Source organism: Molossus molossus, unplaced genomic scaffold (genome assembly GCF_014108415.1).
Source record: "Molossus molossus isolate mMolMol1 unplaced genomic scaffold, mMolMol1.p scaffold_m16_p_4, whole genome shotgun sequence".
NCBI classification, from domain to species: domain Eukaryota; kingdom Metazoa; phylum Chordata; class Mammalia; order Chiroptera; family Molossidae; genus Molossus; species Molossus molossus.
Window position 1 is genome coordinate 30,579,162 of NW_023425377.1, and position 21,711 is coordinate 30,600,872.

The window sequence follows — 21,711 nt, forward strand, 5'->3', positions numbered from 1 at the left end:
AGAACACTATACATGTCACTGTGCATTAAAATTTTCATTGAACAGTATCTTAAGAAATTATTCCATATCAGCACACAAATATATCTACCTCACAGTACTTTAACCATAGTTAAATGTCCCACTCATGGAAATTAAGGTTGTTCCCTGCTTTAGCTGTGATAAACAGTGATATTTTTACATGTCTTACTTATAGAAAAAATTCCCCAAAGAGGAATTTCTGGGTCAAAAAGTGTATGTATTTAAAATTTTGAAATATATTGTTCACCTGTCCCTCAGAGGTTGTACTATTATATTTGAGTATAAGGGTGACCATTTCCTCAAATCCTTGACATCATACAATCAAAACACTTTGATCTTAGCCAATATGGTAAGTTTAAAAAAAAAAAAAGGTTATCTGACTGTTTTAATTGGCATTTTTTCTTTTTTCTTAATTTTTACTTTTTTTATTGTTGAAAGTATTACAGATATCCTCCTTTTTCCCCATTAACCCCCTTCTTCCCGCTCCCACCACCCTTCTGCCTTCCCCAGCCTAATGTCTGTAGGGGTTAGTTGTGCATATATGTATATAAGTTCTTTGGTTTATCTCTTCCCATCCCTCTCATCCCTCCCATCCCCCATCCCTCTGAGGTTTGTCAGTCTGTTCCATGACTCTGGACCTCTTTTGGTCGACAGCTCATTTTGTTCATTATGTTCCACAAATAAGAGAAATCATGTGGTACTTGTCTTTCTCTGACTGGCTTATTTTGCTCAGCATAATACTCTCCAGATCCCTCCATGTCTAATTTGCATTTTTTAATGAGAAGGAAGGTTGAGAATCATCTCCTATGTTTAAAGTTGTCTACTGAGGCATATTCACCCTTTCCAAGTGTACAGTTCCACAATTTTTGACAAATGTAAATAATCATGTAACCATCACCACACTCTATAAGTAATTGTCATCACCCCCCAAAATCAGCCTGTGCCCCTTTTATAGTCAATGCCCTCCCTCCAACTCTAGCCCCTGGCAACTACTTTATATAGTACTTCTGAAATCCATTCAAGTTGTTGAGTGTACCAGTAGTTTATCTTTTTACTATTGATTAGTATCCAATTTTATGGATGAGCCACACTTTATCTATTCAATAGTTGATGGGCATTTATGTTATTTCCAATTATTGGCTGTAATGAATAAAGACACTATAAATACTTGAATACATTTTCATCTCTTGGGTAAAATACTTAGCAGTGTAACTGGGTAAAAATATGTAAAAGTGTCATTAAAATAAGTTATGTTTAACTTTAACAGAGACTGCCAAATTGTTTTCCAAGAGTTGGGCCATTTGCGTTCCCACCAGCAGTGTGAGAGTTGCTTCACGTCTTCATCAACACATCATATGGTCATGTGTTTAATTTTGAAATTTTAGTTATTCTAGTAGGTAACATTTTTAAAATTTGCTTTTTCTTAATGACTAATGACCTTGGTCATCTTTTCATGTGCTTTTTGGATATTTGTCTATTTTCTTTGGTGAACTGTTTTTTCAAATCATTTGTCCATTTTAAAAACTGGGTTGGTGTGTTCTTATTACTGAATTGCAGGAGTTATTTTAATATATTATGGATACAAATACTTTATCAGACATACAGTCTGCAAATATTTTCTCTTGATCTATAGTTTGTATTTTCTTTCTTTTTTTTCTTTATTGATTTTAGAGGGAGAGGGAGAGATAGAAACATCGATAAGAGAATATCGATTGGCCACCTCCTGCATGCCCCGCACTGAGGATCAGGTCCACAACCTGGGCATGTGCCCTGACTGGAATCAAACCAGCGACCTCTTGATGCATGGCTGACACTCAACCACTGAGCCCCACCAGCCGGACTATTTTCTTTTTTTCAATGTCTTTTAAAAAACAGGACTATTTTATTTAAATAAAGTTCAGTTTATCAGATTTTTCTATTATGGTTCCTGATTTTGTGTTTCATCTAAGAAATCTTTTCTAAAGCAAGATCACAAAGATTTTCTCCTGTTTTCTTCTAAAATTTTTATAGTTTTAGCTCTTGGGAATATGATCCACCTTGAGTTAATTTTTGTACACCGTTTAAGTTAAGGGTTGAATTTATTTTTTCCCATATGGATGCCCAATTGTACTTGAACCACTGGTTGAAATGACTGTCCTCTGCCCATTGTACTTTGACACCATTACCAAATATCAACTAACCACATGTGTGTGAACCCCATTTCTAGTTTCTCTTGTCTGCTCCATTGATCTATAGGTAATTCCTTAGGAAATACCTCATGGTCTTGCTTTCCTGCACTTCAACAATTGTACTTTGTTTTCTATCTTTTTCTTTTTTTCTCTATTTTTATTGTTGACACTATTACAGATGCTCCTATTTTCCTCCTTTTGCCCACCTCTACCCAGCCCTTACCCTCCCCTCCCCCCACCTTCCCTCTAGCCATCACTACAACACTGTTGTCTGTGTTCATGGGTTATGAATACATGTTCTTTGGCTAATCCCTTCACCTTCTTTCACCCAGTCCCTCCCTCCCCCATTTTCTTCTTTTTTAAAAATCTTCTTGAGCCTTCCACATTCTACATCTCCGTTACATCTTTGAGGTCACAGTTTATGTAAGTATAATATCTTCTATGTAAATAAGACTTCATTTATCTTACAGGTAATTTTTTCAAGACTAGATTTAATCCTTAGCAATCTAAAAATAAATTTGTTTACTCTATCAAATTATTTTCTCATTTAAAAAGTCATATTCCTTAAAAACTAATCACTTCCTATATCTAGTTCCCAAGAATCCTACAACCACTTCTGTTCTGAAATCCAAAACCTCTTAGTGTCTCAAGTTCCTGTCTTAGAAGAACCTGCCTGAAGCATCCCAATAGGCAAAGGTGACCATGAGAGGAGCAGAGAGGAAGATGAGTTTCCATCTGAGGTCTCTATCCTCTGGGAATTCCAGACTGTGGTTAGTAGTTACCTTACTAGCTCCCAGAAGGATCAGTCCCCACCCCAACAATTCCTGGTGATCATTTCTCTGCTGTCCTTTACAGGTGGGTAAAATTGAAAGTTTACTCTTTGCCTGGCTCTGCTGCTTCTACAAGGTTGGGGCGTTTCCACTCAGTACTAGGCAAGCCTTGGATCTTAAGAGTTGTCATGAAGAATGCCTATTACTTTAGGATTTCTTCTGAAAGGAGTCCTTGCTTGCTTTTATTTGTGCTCCTCTGTGAGAGGGTATGGGAACGAAGGGCACAGAAAACACAAATACAGACAGCCAAGGTCCCAGAGCTGTAAGGAAGGATCGTTCATAGCTGGATCAGAGACCAGGGGGAGGTAAGCTACTATTAATTTAGTGCTTTAAAGCATTGCAATTTAATCCCTTCCATGTGCTCTCTGTAGCACCAATCTGACTTTAAAAATTAGTTTTTTTAAAAAAAGGGAAAAGTTACAGAATAAGGAAAGAAAAAGTAGTAACAGTGAATTTGCATTCCTTCGCCATCAAGGTGAAAATAGTAAAAAGGTGCGTGCAAAACAAAAAAAAGAACATAAAGTTTCAACAGCACAGAACATTAGGCTCATAGTCACCATTCTGCCTGTCACCAGAGGAATATCCATCAGGCAAAGCTCAGGTAAAGGCAAGAAGAAAACCCATTTACACAAGCCAGGGCCCTCTGTCCACCCTAAAGAATAGCCCCAAAGTCACGCTGGAGAGGGATGCCAGGCTGCATTGCCCCACTCCACCCCATCCCAGCACACACTTTCTGGAGTGGCCTTGAAATTACAAACAGGCAGTGAAATGAGACTGAGGACAGAAGTGGAAGGTGTCCCTTTATATTAAGGGGAATGAATTTAGAGGGGTAAAATCCTAAAAGAAACATGAGAGTGACAAGGGAAGAACCTCAGCACACTTCAGATGAACCAGAAATGAACTCCATTTCCTTCAGAACCAGGAGAAATCTATCCAGGCATATAGACACACACTAAGTGAAAGATTTAAGAATGCCAGAAAATTGGATGGATTCATGTACCACAGGCATCTAGTCTTACTCATAAGAGGATGATTCTAATAGCATTCAGGAAAACAGCAGCAAAACAAGGACAATCTATCCATAGTGAATTTAACTACAAAGATTTATAAACTTCTCTGTGTTCAGGTTTGATTACACAGAAGATAGAAAAAGCTGACAAAATACTTGTTGGCATAAAATATAAAGACAAAAGCACTCTTTTAAAAAAATTCAGAAAGCACCTGTTCTGAACTCTAAATAAAATTCAGAAAAATATGGATGCTGTGAAATAAGACATCAAATAAAAAAAGAAACAGACTGAAATAACAAAGGCGACAGCTGAAAGGTGGAAATGAAAACAGCTAAATAGGTAGAGTTAGTAAAGACACCAAAAATTCACTTACAAAACTAAAATTTGCATTATAAACAGCAAAAAACAAACAAACAAAAATCAACCAAGAGAAATTTAAATGAATGACATGGACATGGGGCACAAGTTTGATAAATTTTGCTAAAATGCTAAGAATTAGAAGATAAACATTAAAAAGGTGAAAAATTATGATAATATTGTTTTAAAAAATTGAAAATTGCATAATACAAAAATCTTGTTTTTCTCTAGAAAAATATAGTTAAGAACTCCTTTATCAGACCCCAATATATGCAAAAGAATGACTATCTGGTGATATTTAGAAGTAGTGAAAAGGGGGGAAATTTTTCATTTTAAGGTTACTGGTCAATCGAATAAGTATTTGGGGAAGAGAAGGGTTCGTTCCTATTCTGAGTGAATAAATTCCAGATGGATTTTAAGGAAAACAGAAAGGTTCTATAATGCTGGAACAGGTATAATTCATCTAGGAAAAAGACTGACTTCATAAAAGATTGGACTCCAAAAAAATATAAAACATTCATAAGACAAAACAAAAGTACCATAAATAAAGTTCAAGATAAATGATAATCTGGAACAAAATATCAGTAACATAGCCTCCAAATCTAAACAGGTCTTACAATCCAAAGATGACAACACCAATGGAAAAACAGGCTGAGAACACAAACAAGCAATTCATTAAAGGAGAACTATAAATCAGCAAGAAACAGGAAAAATGTCCAAATCACCCAGGTTTACAGAAGTGCTTCAATAAAAATGAGATTCATTTAAAAAATACATTTATAATTTATATGCAGAAAAGCAACAGAGATGACAAGGATGGGAGGTACAGGACATTCGCCTCAGACTTTGCTGACAGCAAATTTGGGAATATCAATGAAGGGCCTTCAAATCATATACATACTTCCACCCAGCAAGTTAACAACTTTAAATAAACCCTAAGGAAATAATTAAATGTACATATAAAAACTAAAAATAGTGCCCTGGCCGGTTTGGTTCAGCGGTTAGAGCATCGGCCTGCGGTCCTGAGAGATCCGGGTTCGGTTCCCGCTAGGGGCGCGTACCTCGGTTGCAGTTTGTCCCTGGCCCTGGTCGGTTGTGTGGGTGGCAGCCACTCGATGTGTTCCTTTTACATCGATGTTTCTCTCTCTCTCTCTGTTCCTCTCTCTCCCTCCCACTCTACCTGAACAAAAAATGGAAAAATGTCCTCAGGTGAGGATAAAAAAAAAAAAAAAATAGTAACAGCTAACATTTATTGATTAACATGTGGAGGATCTGGACTCAGAAACCCACATGCTCTCTCCATTTAATCCTCAAGTCGTTACAGAGGCAGCGGCTATTATTACAGATGACGAGATAGAAGACCAGATAGGTTTAAATAACTCATGTAAAATCAAATAGATAGGCAGTGGAACTGCAATTTGCCTAACTAACTCCAAAATGCATGTTCTTAACCTCTGCTGTCCTGCCCCCATGGGGAAGTTCTAGAATGAAATACACACACACACACACACACACACACACATATATTTTATAAATAAAATATATATAAATACATAAATTTTATATATAAATATATATGTGTGTGTATATATATGTGTGTGTGTGTGTGTATATATATATATATATATATATATTTTAATCCTCACCTGAGGATATATTTTCAAATATCTTTAGACAGAGTGGGAGGGAGGAAGAGAGAGAGAGGAACATCAATGTAATAGGGACACATCGATTGGTTGCCTCCTGCACAGCCTGACCAGGGCTGGGGACTAACCGCAACTAAGGTATGTGCCCTTGCCTGGAATCGAAACCGTGACTCTTTGGTCCGCGAGCTGATGCTCTAACCGCTGAGCCACACTGGCCAGGGCTAGGAGCCATATTTTTATTATACTCTAGGCTAACCCACTCTAGTACCAGTGCCAAGAACAGATGAAGATGAGAGCATGTTCACAGAGGAAAAGGGAGATGGGCTTGACCTTAAGGCCTGGAGTCTCCCTGGCCTAATGGGTGATTTCTTAAGTCTAAGATCCACACGCTGTTTTATGTAACTGGTAGTAAGATACCATTCTCCATTTACTTGTTCATGTGTTTTTTTCAAACCTCACCCACGGATACGTTTTTATTGATTTTAGAGAGGGGGCGGGGGAGAGAAACATCAAAGTGAAAGAGAAGCACTGATTGGTTGCGTCCTACATGCATCTCAATGGGGGATCAAATCCGTAACCTAGGCATGTGCCCTGCGTGGGAATCGAACCTACAACCTTTTCTGATGTACAGGATGATGCTCCAACCAACTGACTCACCCGGCCCAGGGCTCCACTTGATTTTTTTTTACATTTATCTTTCAATTACTGTTTACATTCTGTATTATTTTTGTATTCCCCTTTTGATTAGATCTTGCACTGTGTTCATTTCTCAGCTCTGGTTGAACCTCAGTTTGGATTCTAGTCTATCCACAATGTCCTCCTGGCAGAAGCAGCTGGTCTTGTGACTTTCAGCTGATAGTTATTAGTTTTTCATGACATTTCTCAGATGTTCATGATCATTTTGTCTGTCCCTAGGAAAACTGAGGAAGAAAACAACACATATCTTGTTCAAGGGCCACAAAGAGAAGTGACAAAAACAAGATCTTGTCCTGCCATTCTGCTTAGCACAATTGAGCTAAGGTGCTTCTTTTTCAGATTAGCAAACCCAACTAAAATGTCATATTTCTTTTCATTAGTGTTGCCTTACAGAAAAATCTGTCATCTTTGAAATCTCTCAACCCCTTCTGCTCCCCAGTATCCAGCTGGTTACAAAATCCTGTTGATTCTCTCTCTCTTCAATCATTTTCAACCTGTCCTTTTTTCCTGACCTCAGAGTGGCTACTTGGTCTAGCCCCTGATAAGGCATGCTGTGCCTAATCTGTTGCAATGGTCTTCTTCCTCCATGTCTTTCCACGATCAAATGCACGTTCCACATTGATGCCAGTGTTATCCTCCTCAAACTAGCACCTGACCTGGTTAAGACCTGTGTCAAACATACTTTTGTTCTCACCCAGCAGCCATTCCAGGAAAGCACACCTCCATCATTCTGCTAATAATCCTGATCAGTCCACAAAGTCCTGTGGACAGACCCCACTACCCACCCTACTCCTGCACCACCCTCACAGAGGTAGCTCAGGATCACCAGAGACAGACACAGGGTCCAGGCGTCTGGATCCATCTGCTGTAGGCCATGTAATTGGCCTGAGATTGTGAAATGGATCACATGAATGGCCCTATACTGATCAATCAAAGTCCATCCTGGGACATTCTGCCAAAACTGTCAAGAAAGACACTCTCTTCTCAGTGATGCAAGCTCCAGGGACCACTGAGACTGGACTATCTGGGACATTCCAATGAAGAATGTAGCCAATATCAAGACAAGCAGAGGTCACGGATAATGAAAAGCCAGAGAAATGAGTGGGAAAGGCTCCCACAAATGTAAAGATGTCACTGGAGCCACCAGACTCTGCCATCTTGGCCTTACCAGTTATGTGAGCAAATAACTTTTATTTTTCCTTTAAACTATTCTGAAATGCCCTCTTGACACTTTTGTAGTAGAGTCCTAACACACATAACTCCACTACTTAGAAACTTTTAATAGCATCTTACTTCCCACAGAAAAAGAAAAACCAAACTCCTTAGCACAATATTCAAGTTCGTCAGCAAAAGGGGCCACCTCAGCATTTCAGCTTTAATTCTCCTGTCCCAGCCTTGAGTACTTTCAAATAATAAATAATAATAAGATCAGTACTCTCTGCTATGGACACCACAGGCCCTGATTTCTGCTCCCATGCCATTGCTCATACTTCCTGAAACTGAACTATTCTTCTGTTCTCATTAGTCTTCCAGACCCAGCTCAGATTGGGCCCCAGGGTCATATTTCACATTGCAGCCTTCATTTGCATGCATATCCCCTTCTACTGGACACTCTGCAGACAAGAAAAAACTCTTTCTAAAGTTTCATCTCTAGCACCTGACAATCTGCTTCAGAGAGCAGACACTCCACAGATGTTTGCAGCACTGATCAGGAACGAAGGACTGAAGACTGAAGCCTGTTGGACTCCTAATTCTTCCTTACACTAGAACTTTTCAAAAATTAACCATATCACCACACAATCCATCAATTGCATTCTTGGACATTTATCCCATTGAAACAAATTAATGTTCATATACAAACCTGTACACAAATGTTTATAGCAGCGTTATTTGTAATTTCCCCAGCCTGGAAACAACCCAGATGTCCTTCATCAAGTGAATGATTAAACAAACTGTAGTGTATCTATATAATAGAATACTAGTCAGCAATAAAAAATAAAAAAATAAACAACTACCGATATAAATCTGAAGGGAATTATGCTGATTGAAAGAAAACCAATCCCAAGAGATTACATATTATATGTTTCCATTTATATGATAATCTTGAAATGACAAAACTACAGAAATGGAGAGCAGATCAGTGGTCAGCAGGTGTTAAGAATGAGGGTGAGCCCTGGCCAGTTTGGCTCAGCGGTTAGAGCGTCGGCCTGCGGTCCGGAGAGACCCGGGTTCGGTTCCCGATAAGGGCACGTACTTCGGTTGCAGTTTGTCCCCGGCCCTGGTTGGTCATGCGGGTGGCAGCCACTCGATGTGTCCCTTCATGTTGATGTTTCTGTCTGTCTCTCCCTTCCTCTCTCTCCCTCCCACTCTATCTGTACAAAAAAAAAAAAAAGAATGAGGGTGAGATGAGGAGTGGAGCAGATGGGTATAGCCATAAAAGGGCATGGCAAGGGCTCCTTGTGTGATGGAACTGTTCTGCATCTCACCTGCATCAATATCCTGGTTGTGATACTGCCCTACAGCCCTTGAAGGAACACAGGATTTCTCTATATTATTTCTTACAACTGCATGTGAGTGTATAATTACTGCAAAATAAAAAGTTAATTTTTAAAAAACTAACCATATCCTAAATCTGAATCAAACATATAGTCCCAAAAAGTGCCTTAAAAATAATCATATTTTCAAACAAAAGATCTCACTGGGACTAGCAATACAGTCGAGTTTTGCCTACAGAAGCAAGGAGCTCTCTCGAAAAGAGGTAGAGAGCTGTTCTCATCAACATGAGAGAGGAGAATTCTTTACATATAAAAACCATTTTCAGAAACTGGAATGGCAAAAAGAAATGACAAATACTAACAAGAGGAAGTGCCCCTGCCCAGAACACTGAGCAGGGACCCTAAGCAACAGTCCATCTCTACAAGTGTGTGGCTGGGCTTCCATGGGGATGAGTAACAGCCACTGATGGGTGAAATCTGATCTGTTTGCCATTTAGAGCCATGTGACTCACTGAGGCTGGTTGCATTCATATCTAAAAATACAGGAAATCTGCAGCCTAGGAAAATTTGGCTCATTGGCTCATGGGTTTTTGATTTGAACATTGCACATTCAGAGATACTAGCTTTATATTTCTATCAGCCAGCTGCAAAGAGGTTCTGCTGCTCAAATGAGAGACTCAGCTGAAATCTAGAAGCAAAGAGAATCAGAAGAATTATCTGCTTATATACATTTTTTCTTGGGAGAGCCCTGGCCGGTTTGGCTCTGCAGTTAGAGCATTGGCCTGCAGACCAAAGAGTCTTGGGTTCGATTCCCAGTCAAGGGCACCTACCTGGGTTGCAGGCTCAATCCCCGGCCCAGTCGGGGTCATGTGGGAGGCAACCAATGGGTGTGTCTCTTTCACATTGATGTCTCTCCCTCTCTCTAAGTCTCTCTCTCTCTTACTCTCTCCCTTCCCCCCTCCCACTCTATCTAAAAAAATCAATGGAAAAATATCCTCGGCTGAGGATTTAAAAAAATTATAATAATGATAATAATAATAAACAACATTTTATCTGGGAGTGATGTGAGCCCTTCTCTTTAACAGGGAATATGAAACCCGAACATGAGACACAGACAGGGGTGTGCCCCATTAAATGCCTGTCTCCAAAGCGGACAGAGGGAGTCAGGAGCTATTAAGGAGAGAGTAGGGTGTGGTGGTCACATGAGTGACCTAGTGCCACTGGAACAGGCAGTGGCCAAGTCCTCAAACAGAGAGGGTGTGGTGCCTTGGACCTGCCATTTTTTGTTTTGTCCAGTCCCGCGCAGTACCTCTTCCAATGATTCCCGCAGCCATGACCACAAGGGAGTGAGGAAGCTTATTTCTGGGAATTACCTCTTGGAACCCTCTGATTCCTTCCCTATGGGGTGTCCATATTTACAGACCTGGTGACTTTTCAGAGGTGCCCGCTCCATGCCCCCTGGGGCCTGCCTGGCATAGGCAGTGCCGCACTCACCCATCAGGACGCTCAACAGCTTCTGCACTCTGGAATTGACCCCCACGATTCGGTAGAGCCCTTGTTCATTGATCCCTGAAAAGAGAAACAGTGATGATTTAATTAGAGCTACATCAAAACACAAGTCAAGCCAACCCAGCCAAAGGCACTGTTTTCATTTTCTCAGTCCTTCTAAAAGCCGCTTTAATTAAAGTCCCGTGTCACTCAGCTCTGCTCTTAGTGAAGAAGGGAGACTGGTACGCTGTCTAGGGTTTCACAGATGTGCTGCATACTTCAGCCCTCATGTTAGGTTAGTCATTAGAGGGGATAGGAACCTCCCTCTTCCCTTGCCAAAGGCAACATCTGAAGAGTTTTGGAAGATACAAAATACATACTTTTAAATATATCCTAGTTAACCAATTTTTAAATTTAAAAATCCAAAAATGACATGACAAAAAAATTCATAGTACAGAAAAGGATAAACCCTTCACAATTTATTTTCACACAAAGAATGAAAATATAGAGGTGTAAGGATATTTTTTAATTTTGTAGAATGTTCATCAAGACTGAGAAATTAGAAAATCCATTCATTTGCCATCTAAATATTCATTATAAAGAAAAAGAAGGACCACCTTCATTCAACCCAAGGAAATATGCAACTAGACTAGAAGGCAATTACCTTCAAATACCCAAAAAACCAAAATCTAACTCACGTCAGTACTTTGTTCATTTAAGGACAAGGATGAGATCACGTATCATTTACGAAAGGGAACAATTCAGACCAAGTGACATAAAATGACTTCTCTTTCGTGAATCCTAGGCCCATCATATCTGATACCTCTCAACTAACTGGTTTCCTGCTTCCTATCTTATTCCCCTGATGTCCATTTCTCAACCACTAGCCAAAGTGAACTTTTCAAAGTGCAAATCAGTTCAATCCATCTCTTTTCTTAAAACCTTCCAGTGGCTTCCCACTGCATTTAGATCACAGTCAAACCTTCCTGTGCCTACCAGGTCCACACGACTGAGCACAGGCCTCCCTCTGACCATATCATCAACCACGCCACTTCGCTCCAGCCACACTGGCCTTCCTGTTGCTCCAAGATATCAAGCTCAGGCCCCCAATCACAGCCTTTGCACAGGACCTCTTCCACCTGGAACCCCCCTTTCCCAGATCGTTTCATCGTTCAGGTCTCAGCTCAAACACAACCTCTTTAATCTAATGCATCCCATGCCCAACACTATTGGCCAGTACCTGGCTGTTTTCTTTTCTTTATGGCACTTAATAATAACTAAAATTATCTTTCTTATTTGGTTTCTTGTCTGTCTTTCTCCCCACAACTACAATGCAAACTCACAGTACAGTGATTCTGCCTTCCTCACCCTTATATCTCCAACATCCAGATCAGTATATGATACATGATAGAATGAATGAATAAAATGGTGAGTTATACTGCATCACAGCCACTACTCTGAAGCCAAAGCAAAACTTCCTGGATGAAATTTGGGGAAAAGCTAATAGTACAAGACCTCCATAGATATGGAACTCATGAATAAAAGCAAGTGGTCTGGAATGGGGGGCTTTACAGCTAAAATAGACATAAAAACATGGTATCACCCAGCATGTTCATGGGCTAGGAGACCCTGGTCAAATGAAGAAATGGGCCTCACATTCCTCAGTAGCAGAACCAGTGACATGGTGGCCTGAAAGTCTTGTCCTTCCTGAAGTGTTATCTCTTTCTTTTGTCCTTGTGCTTTCCTGGAACTTGACACAATCCCAGCTCCCATTGGACAATGATGAATGAACCCCAGGGAACATGGGAGGTCTGGTCACCTCTGTTCGCCACAAATATGTGTATACATACATGCACTGCAGTATGGAAACGACCACTCCTTTCATGTATTTATGTAAAAATGACATTTAACTCACACTGTCCTTATGTCCTCTTGGTGCTAAATGAAAACTTCCTCAGAAGTTAAAACATCATTTTTGGAGGAAGAAGCTACGAGACCAAACCAGCTGGTGGCCCTTCTCTTCCTTACCACTTATCCTGTATACTTTTTGGCTTTACATCAGAAAAAGTTGCCTCCTGAGCTCTTGATTTGCATTTATCGCACAGACTGTGTGAAGGGTTTCAAATGATTAGGTTTCTCTCTTTGTTCTGGCTGCTGAAAACTGAGTGGCAGACAGGTGGCCCACCTCAGGCAAGTATCTGAAGGGCCTGGGGGGATGGAGGGGAGGGGAGTTTTGTTTTGAACTCACTTTTGGCTCTGCTTTTATGACTCTACTTTTGGTAAGCCTGTATCTCTTACAGCTCATTCTTTTATTTTAAAATAAAAAGCATTTAAAAATGCCTGTTGAAAATTACCTTAGCTATACCTACTTTTAAAAGTTTTGAAACTGCAGTTATGGAAATAGATAAGTCAAAGGAAGATGGTAAAAGCGGCAGAGATGCACTGACAACGCAATGGTACCTGCGCAGGTACGAATTTCCTTCTCCCCACCAGCCCCAGAATGGGTTCGTGCTTGGCAGGCTGTTTTATAACTTGCATTTTTCACTAACTATATATAATGAAAATCGTGGGTGTCAATAAATGTATTTCCACTGCATTTTTAATGATTCAGAGTTTTTTACAGAATGGATATACCACTGTTGATTTAACTGATTTATTTATTTTTTTAGTTTGTATGTGCATCTTTTTTTAATCTTTATTGTTAAAAAGTATTACAGCTATCCCCACTTTTCCCTCCACTGACCCTCCTCTCCCCCAGGCCTTCACTACACTATTGTCCTTGTCCATGGGTTATGCAGACATGCATATACATTCCTTAAGATCTCTGGTTAATCTCTTCCCACCCACCCACCCCCTTCCCTCTGAGATTCCTCAGTCTGTTCCCTACTTCCATGTCTCTAGATCTATTTTACTCATCAGCTTATTCTGTTCACTAGAGTCCACATATAAGTAAGATCATGTGTCTTTCTCTGCCTGGCTTATTTCACTTAGCATAATACTCTCCAGGTCCCTCCTTACTGTCTCAAAGAGTAAGAGGCCCTTCTTTTTTACAACTGCATAGTGTTCCATTGTGTAAATGTACCACAGCTTTTTTATCCACTCATCTACTGATGGACACTTGGGCTGTTTCCAGAACTTAGCTATTATATAGATTTTTGAGACATTTGGCCAGTTTCTGAGTTTTCACCTTAATAACACCTTTCTGTAAACAGCTATATAACAACCTGAACCAAGTATTTATTTCCTCAAGATCCATTCCCAGAACTGTCACCTACTTCTACTTTATATTCTCTGGTTATATTTTACATTATCTTTGTAAACTACCTAACTCTTTATTGAAGAAAGGTATAGTAGAAATAAGGAAACATTTAAAAATGTTAGTACACATTAAAATAACTGCGTTAAAAAGAATACTTTTTGTCTGGATACACAGGAGTAGAGGCTTATAGGTTATTTTTTTTCCTCCCCCTCTACTCAAAACTTTATAGTCTTTATAAAGATGCCTCTATTTCTCAACTGGTAAGAGTTATGGATACTGCTTTAAAAGACAGAATTTCTTCCAAACAACAACAACAAAGGGCTGGTGAGTTGAGAGGCTGTAGAATAAGATTTACATCTTTAACAATAGTTCATATCAAATCCACTGGAAAGATAGGTATCACCTTTTCTAAGGGGACAACTGTCAGAACTGAAGAATCGCCTTTGTGGCAATCTTGGAGGAGGGGACGGAGGTCTTTGGGATGAAACCACTTCCCTGATCTTAAAGCCATGTTCCTATGGACTCAGGAAAGGTCTATGTGCAATAGGCAGGGCCTGACCACAGTGCCACCACAGGAAACTAGGCCTGACCAGTTCTTCCTGCCTGGATGGTAACCAGCGACAAGCTCCCCAGAGCAAGTTCTTTTTTTTTTCCCCTCACCCAAGGACATTTTTGCATTTATCTTCAGATAGAGTGGGAGGAAGAGAGAGAGAGAAACATCGATGTGAGAGAGACACATCGACTGGTTGCCACCCACATGACCCCAACCATGGCCGGGGACAAACTGCAACCGAGGTACATGCCCTTAACGGGAACTGAACCTGGGACTCTCTGATCCACGGGCCGACCAGAACAAGTTCTTAACCTAGGGTCCATGGACCCTAAGAGGTCCACTACAGAATTCACAGTGTCTATGAACAGCAACACAATTACAACTTTATTTTCACTGACTTCTAACTGAAAATTAAGCATCTCCCTTCCATAACAATATAAGCAACAAATCACAGCAGATTAGCAGCACCGGCACAACTTGGTCAGCAGTCACCGGTATTTTCATAACATATTACAATTGTTACAGATGCCTTGAAATATCCCTATTTCTGAATTAAGCCAGTTATCAACCCACCACTGTACTTGCTATTTAAAGTGTCAACAAAGAAACACTATTATTACACCACAACACACAGTATACCTTAATATTTTAATAATTCATCTTCAGTAACTGTTTTCCTTTTAATCCCACATATTTGATATGTGCACATTTCAAACTTTATTCTGATCAAAGAGGTCGATGACACCAAATTGGCTGAGTGCCCCTGCTTCTGAGCAATACAGCTTGTGGAAACACACAGGCAATGGCACTTGGGGACTTAATGAGTCACTTAAAATCGGACAACAGCAGGTAGCAGGTCTGACGCCTCCCCAGATGTGTGACCTTCACTGAGAACAATGCCATCTGTTCAACTACTTTACCTCTGGTTTCCACAGCATGAATGCATTTCCTTATTATGCTGAAGCCGATGCTGTCCAACTGTGCAGCTGAAAGAGGAAGAGAAGAACGTCAAGTTGCTGGCAGTGCAAACCAACCTTGGGACAAGGCATGACCAACTCAGATGACTCAGTCCCACGGTGTGGCCACATAACCTTTTTATTTTTCCCACTAGAAGTACAAGAATAATAATAAAAAAGAATAACTGGTATTCACCGAGAGCTTACCACATGCTGGGTATAGGTCTAAGTGCTTTGTATATATTATCTCATTTAATTCTCATAGTAACTCTGCAAGGTTATCGTTATCCTCAATGTATAGATGAAGAAACTGCAGCATACAGAGATAAGCACCTTACTAAGGCATCCTTTAGATTATTTGGTTAATATCAAGAGATGGAGGACTAACTTCTTGTTGGTCTCCTTCACAAAGCACAAATGAAGTGCTTAAAAAATGTTGGATAAGTGCTTGACATAGCTTATCTCATTTTTCCCTAGCAAGTCCTCTAGGCTGATACTATCATTAGCCCCATATTATAGATGAAAAAAACTGAAATTTGGCAAAGCTAAATATCTTTTCTTATTGATTTTTTTAGAGAGAGAGGAAGGAAGAAACAGAAACATCGATGTAAGAGAGAAACATGGATTGGCTGCCTCCTGCACGCCCCCTACACGCCCCCTACTGGGGATCAAGCCCACAAGCTACGGAACCAGGATTTCTCAGTCCATGGGACAACACTCAATCCACTGAGCCCCATAGGCTGGACAAAACTAGATATCTTGATCAAAGACGTAGGTTTACTATGTAGGAGACACCCCAGAACCCGTATGACCTAAGAGCCTTGAATGTGACCCTGAGTTAAAGAGAGAAGTAAAATCCTGCCCAGGTTACTAGAAAGAAAGAAAGACAGACCCAGAGGAAAATTAAGCAGTGAAGAGCAGAGAGGCCACCCGAGGAAGTAGGACTAGAGCAGTAAGCAGAGGTACCCTCTGTATGGTAAATCAGCAGGTGGTGACAGTATGCCACCTGCTCCAAAACCCACTAGCGTCTCTCAGAAAATAAATGATCAACTACAGCAATGCTTTCCACAGCAAAGACCTAATTCCCACCCTGGCAACAAAGCTGGAAACTCACAGTCTGGTTACCAAGTGATAAGACGTATGTGGTAGTCTTTGAGAATGGGTTCATCTTTGACCTTTTTAGGACATCAGGACAAAACATTCTACAAACAAATGTTCAGAGCAGAGAGGGAAAGGATAGAAAGGAGGAAGGTGAGTATTTATAAATGATTTGTCATTGTCCCAGGGCAAGAAATAAACTTGTACAATATGAGAACTGAGCAGACCTGGAACTCATCTTGGATATAATCCAAATGGAATCTTTCTCCAGTTTTTAATGTCTGTGAGTAAATTTAAATCCAATGAAGATTAAAATCCTTTCAAAAAATTACTGAGAATTCCCCAAGTCAAACTAGAAAGGAATGCTAATTTCCTAAAACTGTTCTTCCCAAAGGGAAACAACTCTCGTTCTTACATGCACACTTAGTGCTTAGTGGTACTTATTATAAACACACTTGGTCTCTAGGATAGTAAGTAAAGTACTATAAAAGGAGGAAGAGAGTGTTTTTCTTCCTGGAGACCAACTGCTATACAAAGCCATTGCTCTTATATTCCCTTAAAGCTGTAAAAAGCCTACTAACTCAATCCCTCGCTTTTTCTAGCATGGACCAAGTATTTACTTTGCAAATTGTGTTATATTGAGCTTTCTGACTAGAAGCTGAAAGCCAGATCAAAATTATTCTTCCAAATGAAACTCAACTCATGACATAGATATTTCCCCAAGTTAATAAGAAATTATAAATTACAAGCCAAATACCCATTGGAATCTAGGGGACGATTTTTAAAAATAAGAGCTTTATTGAGATATAATTCACATATCATAGAGTTCACACACTTAAAGCATACAATTCATTAATTCCTAATTTTTAAATAAGTTATGAATCAATCACCACTATCTAATTTCATAACATTTTCATTACTCCCCATAAAGAAACTCATATACATTAGCAGTCACTCCCCATTTCCCCCCTTATTCCAGCCCCTAGAAACCACTAGTCTACTTCTGTCTCTGCAGATTTGTTTATTCTGAACATTTTATGTAACTGGAATCATACTATAGGTAGTCTTTTGTGTGTTGCTTCTTTCATTTGTTATAATGTGTTCAAGGCTCATCTCTGCTATGACATCAATACTCTTTTTTTTTTTTTGCACAGATACAGTGGGAGGGAGAGAGAGGGAGAGAGAGAGAGAGAGAAACATCGACGTGAAAGAGACACATCGAGTGGCTGCCACCCGCACGACCAACCAGGGCCGGGGACAAACTGCAACCAAGGTACATGCCCTTAGCGGGAACCGAACCTGGGTCTCTCAGGACCGCAGGCCGATGCTCTAAGCGCTGAGCCAAACCGGCCAGGGCAATAGTACTCATTCTTTATATGCTGAAATACTATTCTATAGTTCAGACAGACCACACTTCAAGTATCCATTCATCAGCTATTGCTTCCACTTTGAGTTATTAAGAGTAAATGCTGCCTGGCCAGTGTGGCTCAGTGGTTGAGCATCGACCCATGCACCAAGAGGTTGCTGGTTCAATTCCTGGTCACGGCACATGCCCAGGTTGTGGGGCCAATCCCCAATGGGGGGCATGCAGGAGGCAGCCAATCGATGTTCTCTCTCATCGATGTTTCTATCTCTCTCTCCCTCTCCCTTCCTCTCTCTCTAAACTCAATAAAGAAAAAAAAAAAGAGTAAATGCTGCTAGGAACATCTGTGTACAAGTCTATGTGTAGACATACTTTCATTTCTCTTCAGTATATGCCTAGGAGTGAAAATGCTGAGTTATATGGTAACTCTATGCTTAACTTTTTTTGAGAAACTGCCAAACTGCTTTCTAAAGCACTACACTGTTTTACATTCCCACCAGCGATGTACGAGGGTTCCAATTTCTTCACAGCCTTGCCAACATTTGTTATTGTCTTTTTTTATTATAGCGATTCTAGTGGGTGTGAAGTGGTATCTCAATGTGGTTTGATCTACACTTTCCTGCTGACTGAGGATCTTGGACATCTTTTTAGGTGCAGGGGAGGGTTTTTATTCTTTTTTACAGTAGTTAGAAGAGAGACTACTAGAAAGTATTTATCAGAGGGGAAATTACTCTTTATACTTAAGGAGGTTTCCAAAATGTTCATAACTGACACAACAGTCAAAGCCTTTTACAGTGATACCTCGGTTCTCGAACATAATTCATTCCAGGAGGACGGTCGAGAACCAAATTGTTCGAGAACCGAAGCAATGAAACCCAATAGGAAATAATGGAAACTGGATTAATTCGTTCCAAGCCCCAGAAAATGCCTATTTACTGGCCTAATTTGTATATAATATGTAGAAAAACATAAGTCTCAACAAGAAATAAAAGTGTACAGTATGTCTAAGGGTTAAATTCAGTGTAAAGCGTGACTCTCTCCACAAAGCGTGACTCTCTCTCTGCACTCACACTGATGACGCAAGCAAGGCGCGCTGGGCCGAATGAACGCCATTCGGCTCAACTCGGCTCATCTCGGAAGTTCGAGTTCCAAATATTTGTTCGGATTCCAAGACAAAAGTTTCTCGAATCTCCTGGTCGAATACCGATTTGGTCGAAAGTCAAGGCGTTCGAGAACCGAGGTATCACTGTAGTTCTTCTTGTGAGAGGTACTTAAGAGGACCCTAACATACGGATGGTAGTCACAGAAGTTTGGGAGAGAACTGCCATTTGGCACAGTGCTCAGGGGAGCTGCCAAGCCTGATTAGAGGAGATTTGCAAACATGGCACTGAACTTCTGTCCAGAACAAAGATTGTTTTGGTTCCTTACCCCATGATCACTGATTGAAGTTTTGAATACTTGAAAATAAGTTGGTAGCTGACAGTGATGAGCCCAGCAAGAAGATCCATGCTCACAAAGCCATCAGCACAAGTAGCTGAAGAAATACAGACAGAGCCAGACAGAACCTTACAGAGGCAAAGCAGTCTATTAACCTTTCCTTGTGGGACTGTGGGAAGCCAGATCCTTGCCTAGGTGAGTAATAGGTAATGAAAAAGGATACAACAGAACCTTCCAAGTATATCCAGAGACAATTAAATTCCACTAACCTACATCAACTACAATTACTTCTTTTGGAAAACAGCAAAGCAAAAGCCCCCATAAAAATCTGAGTAAATGTTCATCCCCTTCAATTTTCCCAACATCAGAAGTTCCCCAATTTGTTCTAAACCAGCAAACCGTTTTTATTTAAAGAAATCTTACACATATATTGCATGTAAAGGCCTTATACATTACGCATGTAACACAGTCCTTATTAGTATATATCAGTTCAAATGTATATAATGCTTACGTACTGCAAAGCCAAACATTAAGAGCTCAAGGTAACTCTCTGTTGGCCTGTAATGGGTCCAAGTTGCATAACGATGATAATGATTAGTTATAAACAGATAAAACTGCGTTAAGAAATGGAATCATATTAAACCACTGTGCCCAGCAAAAAACTCATGATGAGTAACTGCCATTGCTCTAATTCTAAACCAGTTGGTAGAAGTTATACCACTGCCGGCAGCCCCACACTTTCCTGCATTGCTATCTCTCCATCTCTGTGTCTGTTACACACACACACATACACACACACATACATACACAGGTTTGACTTCTACTCTCATCAACTCAAGTTTCCTGCTGACGTCATTATTAGGTTACAAATGATTAACAACTGCTTTCTTATTTAACATGTACTGAGCACCACTAATATGATAGGGACTATGGTGCATACATAAGCAGATCATTAGTCCTGATCTCTGCCCAGCAGGTCCCTAATCTAAGTTAATTGAGATCTCCTACTCTGAAAATCAAGTTCCCACTAAAAGGTTTAGAACACCATCACCTCTGAGCAGTTCTCTAATGACAGAAAAAGCCTGAGCAGCCCGACAGATGGAAGCGGCTCTCCCTAATCCCCTCAAGCAGGTGATTCAGCTCTTTCACTGAGCCAAGGCTCAGAAAAGGTCAGGGATTTATTTGCAATTTCTGGATTCTAATAATCTCTAGAAATCATCTCTCATTAAATATCTACTAGGCTTGCATTATTCCCTTAATTTGACTTGCGATGAGTTGTTGCAGGAACTGTAACTCCTACGCCCGACTGCTACTGTCTTGTGGCTCGGGCTTATCTCCCTTCCTCAGCCTCAGGTTCAGCTCTGCCCAGGTTTATGCACAGGGCAGCCCAAACAGTTGTCACATAATGACTATTCAGAGCTTGCACCAAATACCCAGGCTGACCTGCCAAGTTAGAAATGTGTCATCCTCTTAACTTTCATTTCAACTTTTGAAGCCTTGTTTGTCCCTTTTAAAGAAAGAAAAGGGCCCAGGTCACACAAGCCTGTTTTCCAGAGCTCTACGGAGAACACGAGAACACCAGGGAGGTGGGCTGTCGCTCAACTTGGAGAGTCTTAGGGCAGAAGTGGGAGAAGGATGCCTGGGGTCTGTGCTGCCATGCCTAGGGTAAAGAACTCTGACACTAGAAGGGCTGGTTAAATCCAGAAACTGACTGTTTTGCTGTTTAAGGAGGAATATACCACAATCAAATTATTTTCCTGTCTAAAAGGAGGAGGCTGGTGGGCCAGGTAGACAGAAATGGCTTTTAGCATAACCATCACTACCACGTTCTGCAGCTTCTAGTACCTCATGGTACCTTATCTGAGACGCTTTCCCTTTACACCTTTAAAAAATGAGGTGTGTAGGTGATAGTAGAGAACTACAATAAAACGATGCACATAACCCTTAGCACCCCCACCTTTGTTATGTCTCATATCCAAATGATCACCAAGTCCCTCAATTGTATCTAGTTCTCTCCATCTTCACCACCACCACCACCACCACCCTGGTCCTGGCTCATCATTTGTTCCCGGGGCTGCTTCAGTGACCTGGTTTCCTTACACCTCTTCTGGCTCCCTCGAATCTGTCCTCCACATTGTAGCCCCCATGACCTTGACAAAATCAGGCCATGTCACCCCCTGTTCAAAATCTCTCTGTGGCAGCCCACTGCCCTCGGGAGGATAACCCAAATCCTCAATGTGACCCACAAAGACTCTGTGTGGTCTGGCCCCAGCCTGCCTCTCAGCCTTGTCTGATGCCTCTCCCCTAGACCTCAGTATCCCAACCACACTGACTTTC

General features: G+C 40.6%; 1 protein-coding gene across 5 annotated transcripts in view; it reads right to left on the reverse strand.

The window, feature by feature from the left end:
* The window catches only part of ARHGAP26 (Rho GTPase activating protein 26), a 443,756-nt gene that overhangs the window by 177,113 nt on the left and 244,932 nt on the right, over nt 1-21,711 (reverse strand). For all 5 annotated transcript variants that reach the window (XM_036281726.1, XM_036281724.1, XM_036281725.1 and 2 more), the window contains exons 13-14: nt 15,441-15,506; nt 10,715-10,789 (exon numbers count right to left, since the gene is read on the reverse strand). In XM_036281726.1, coding sequence (XP_036137619.1) covers nt 10,715-10,789; nt 15,441-15,506 — 141 coding nt within the window. The remainder of the gene's footprint in view (nt 1-10,714; nt 10,790-15,440; nt 15,507-21,711) is intronic.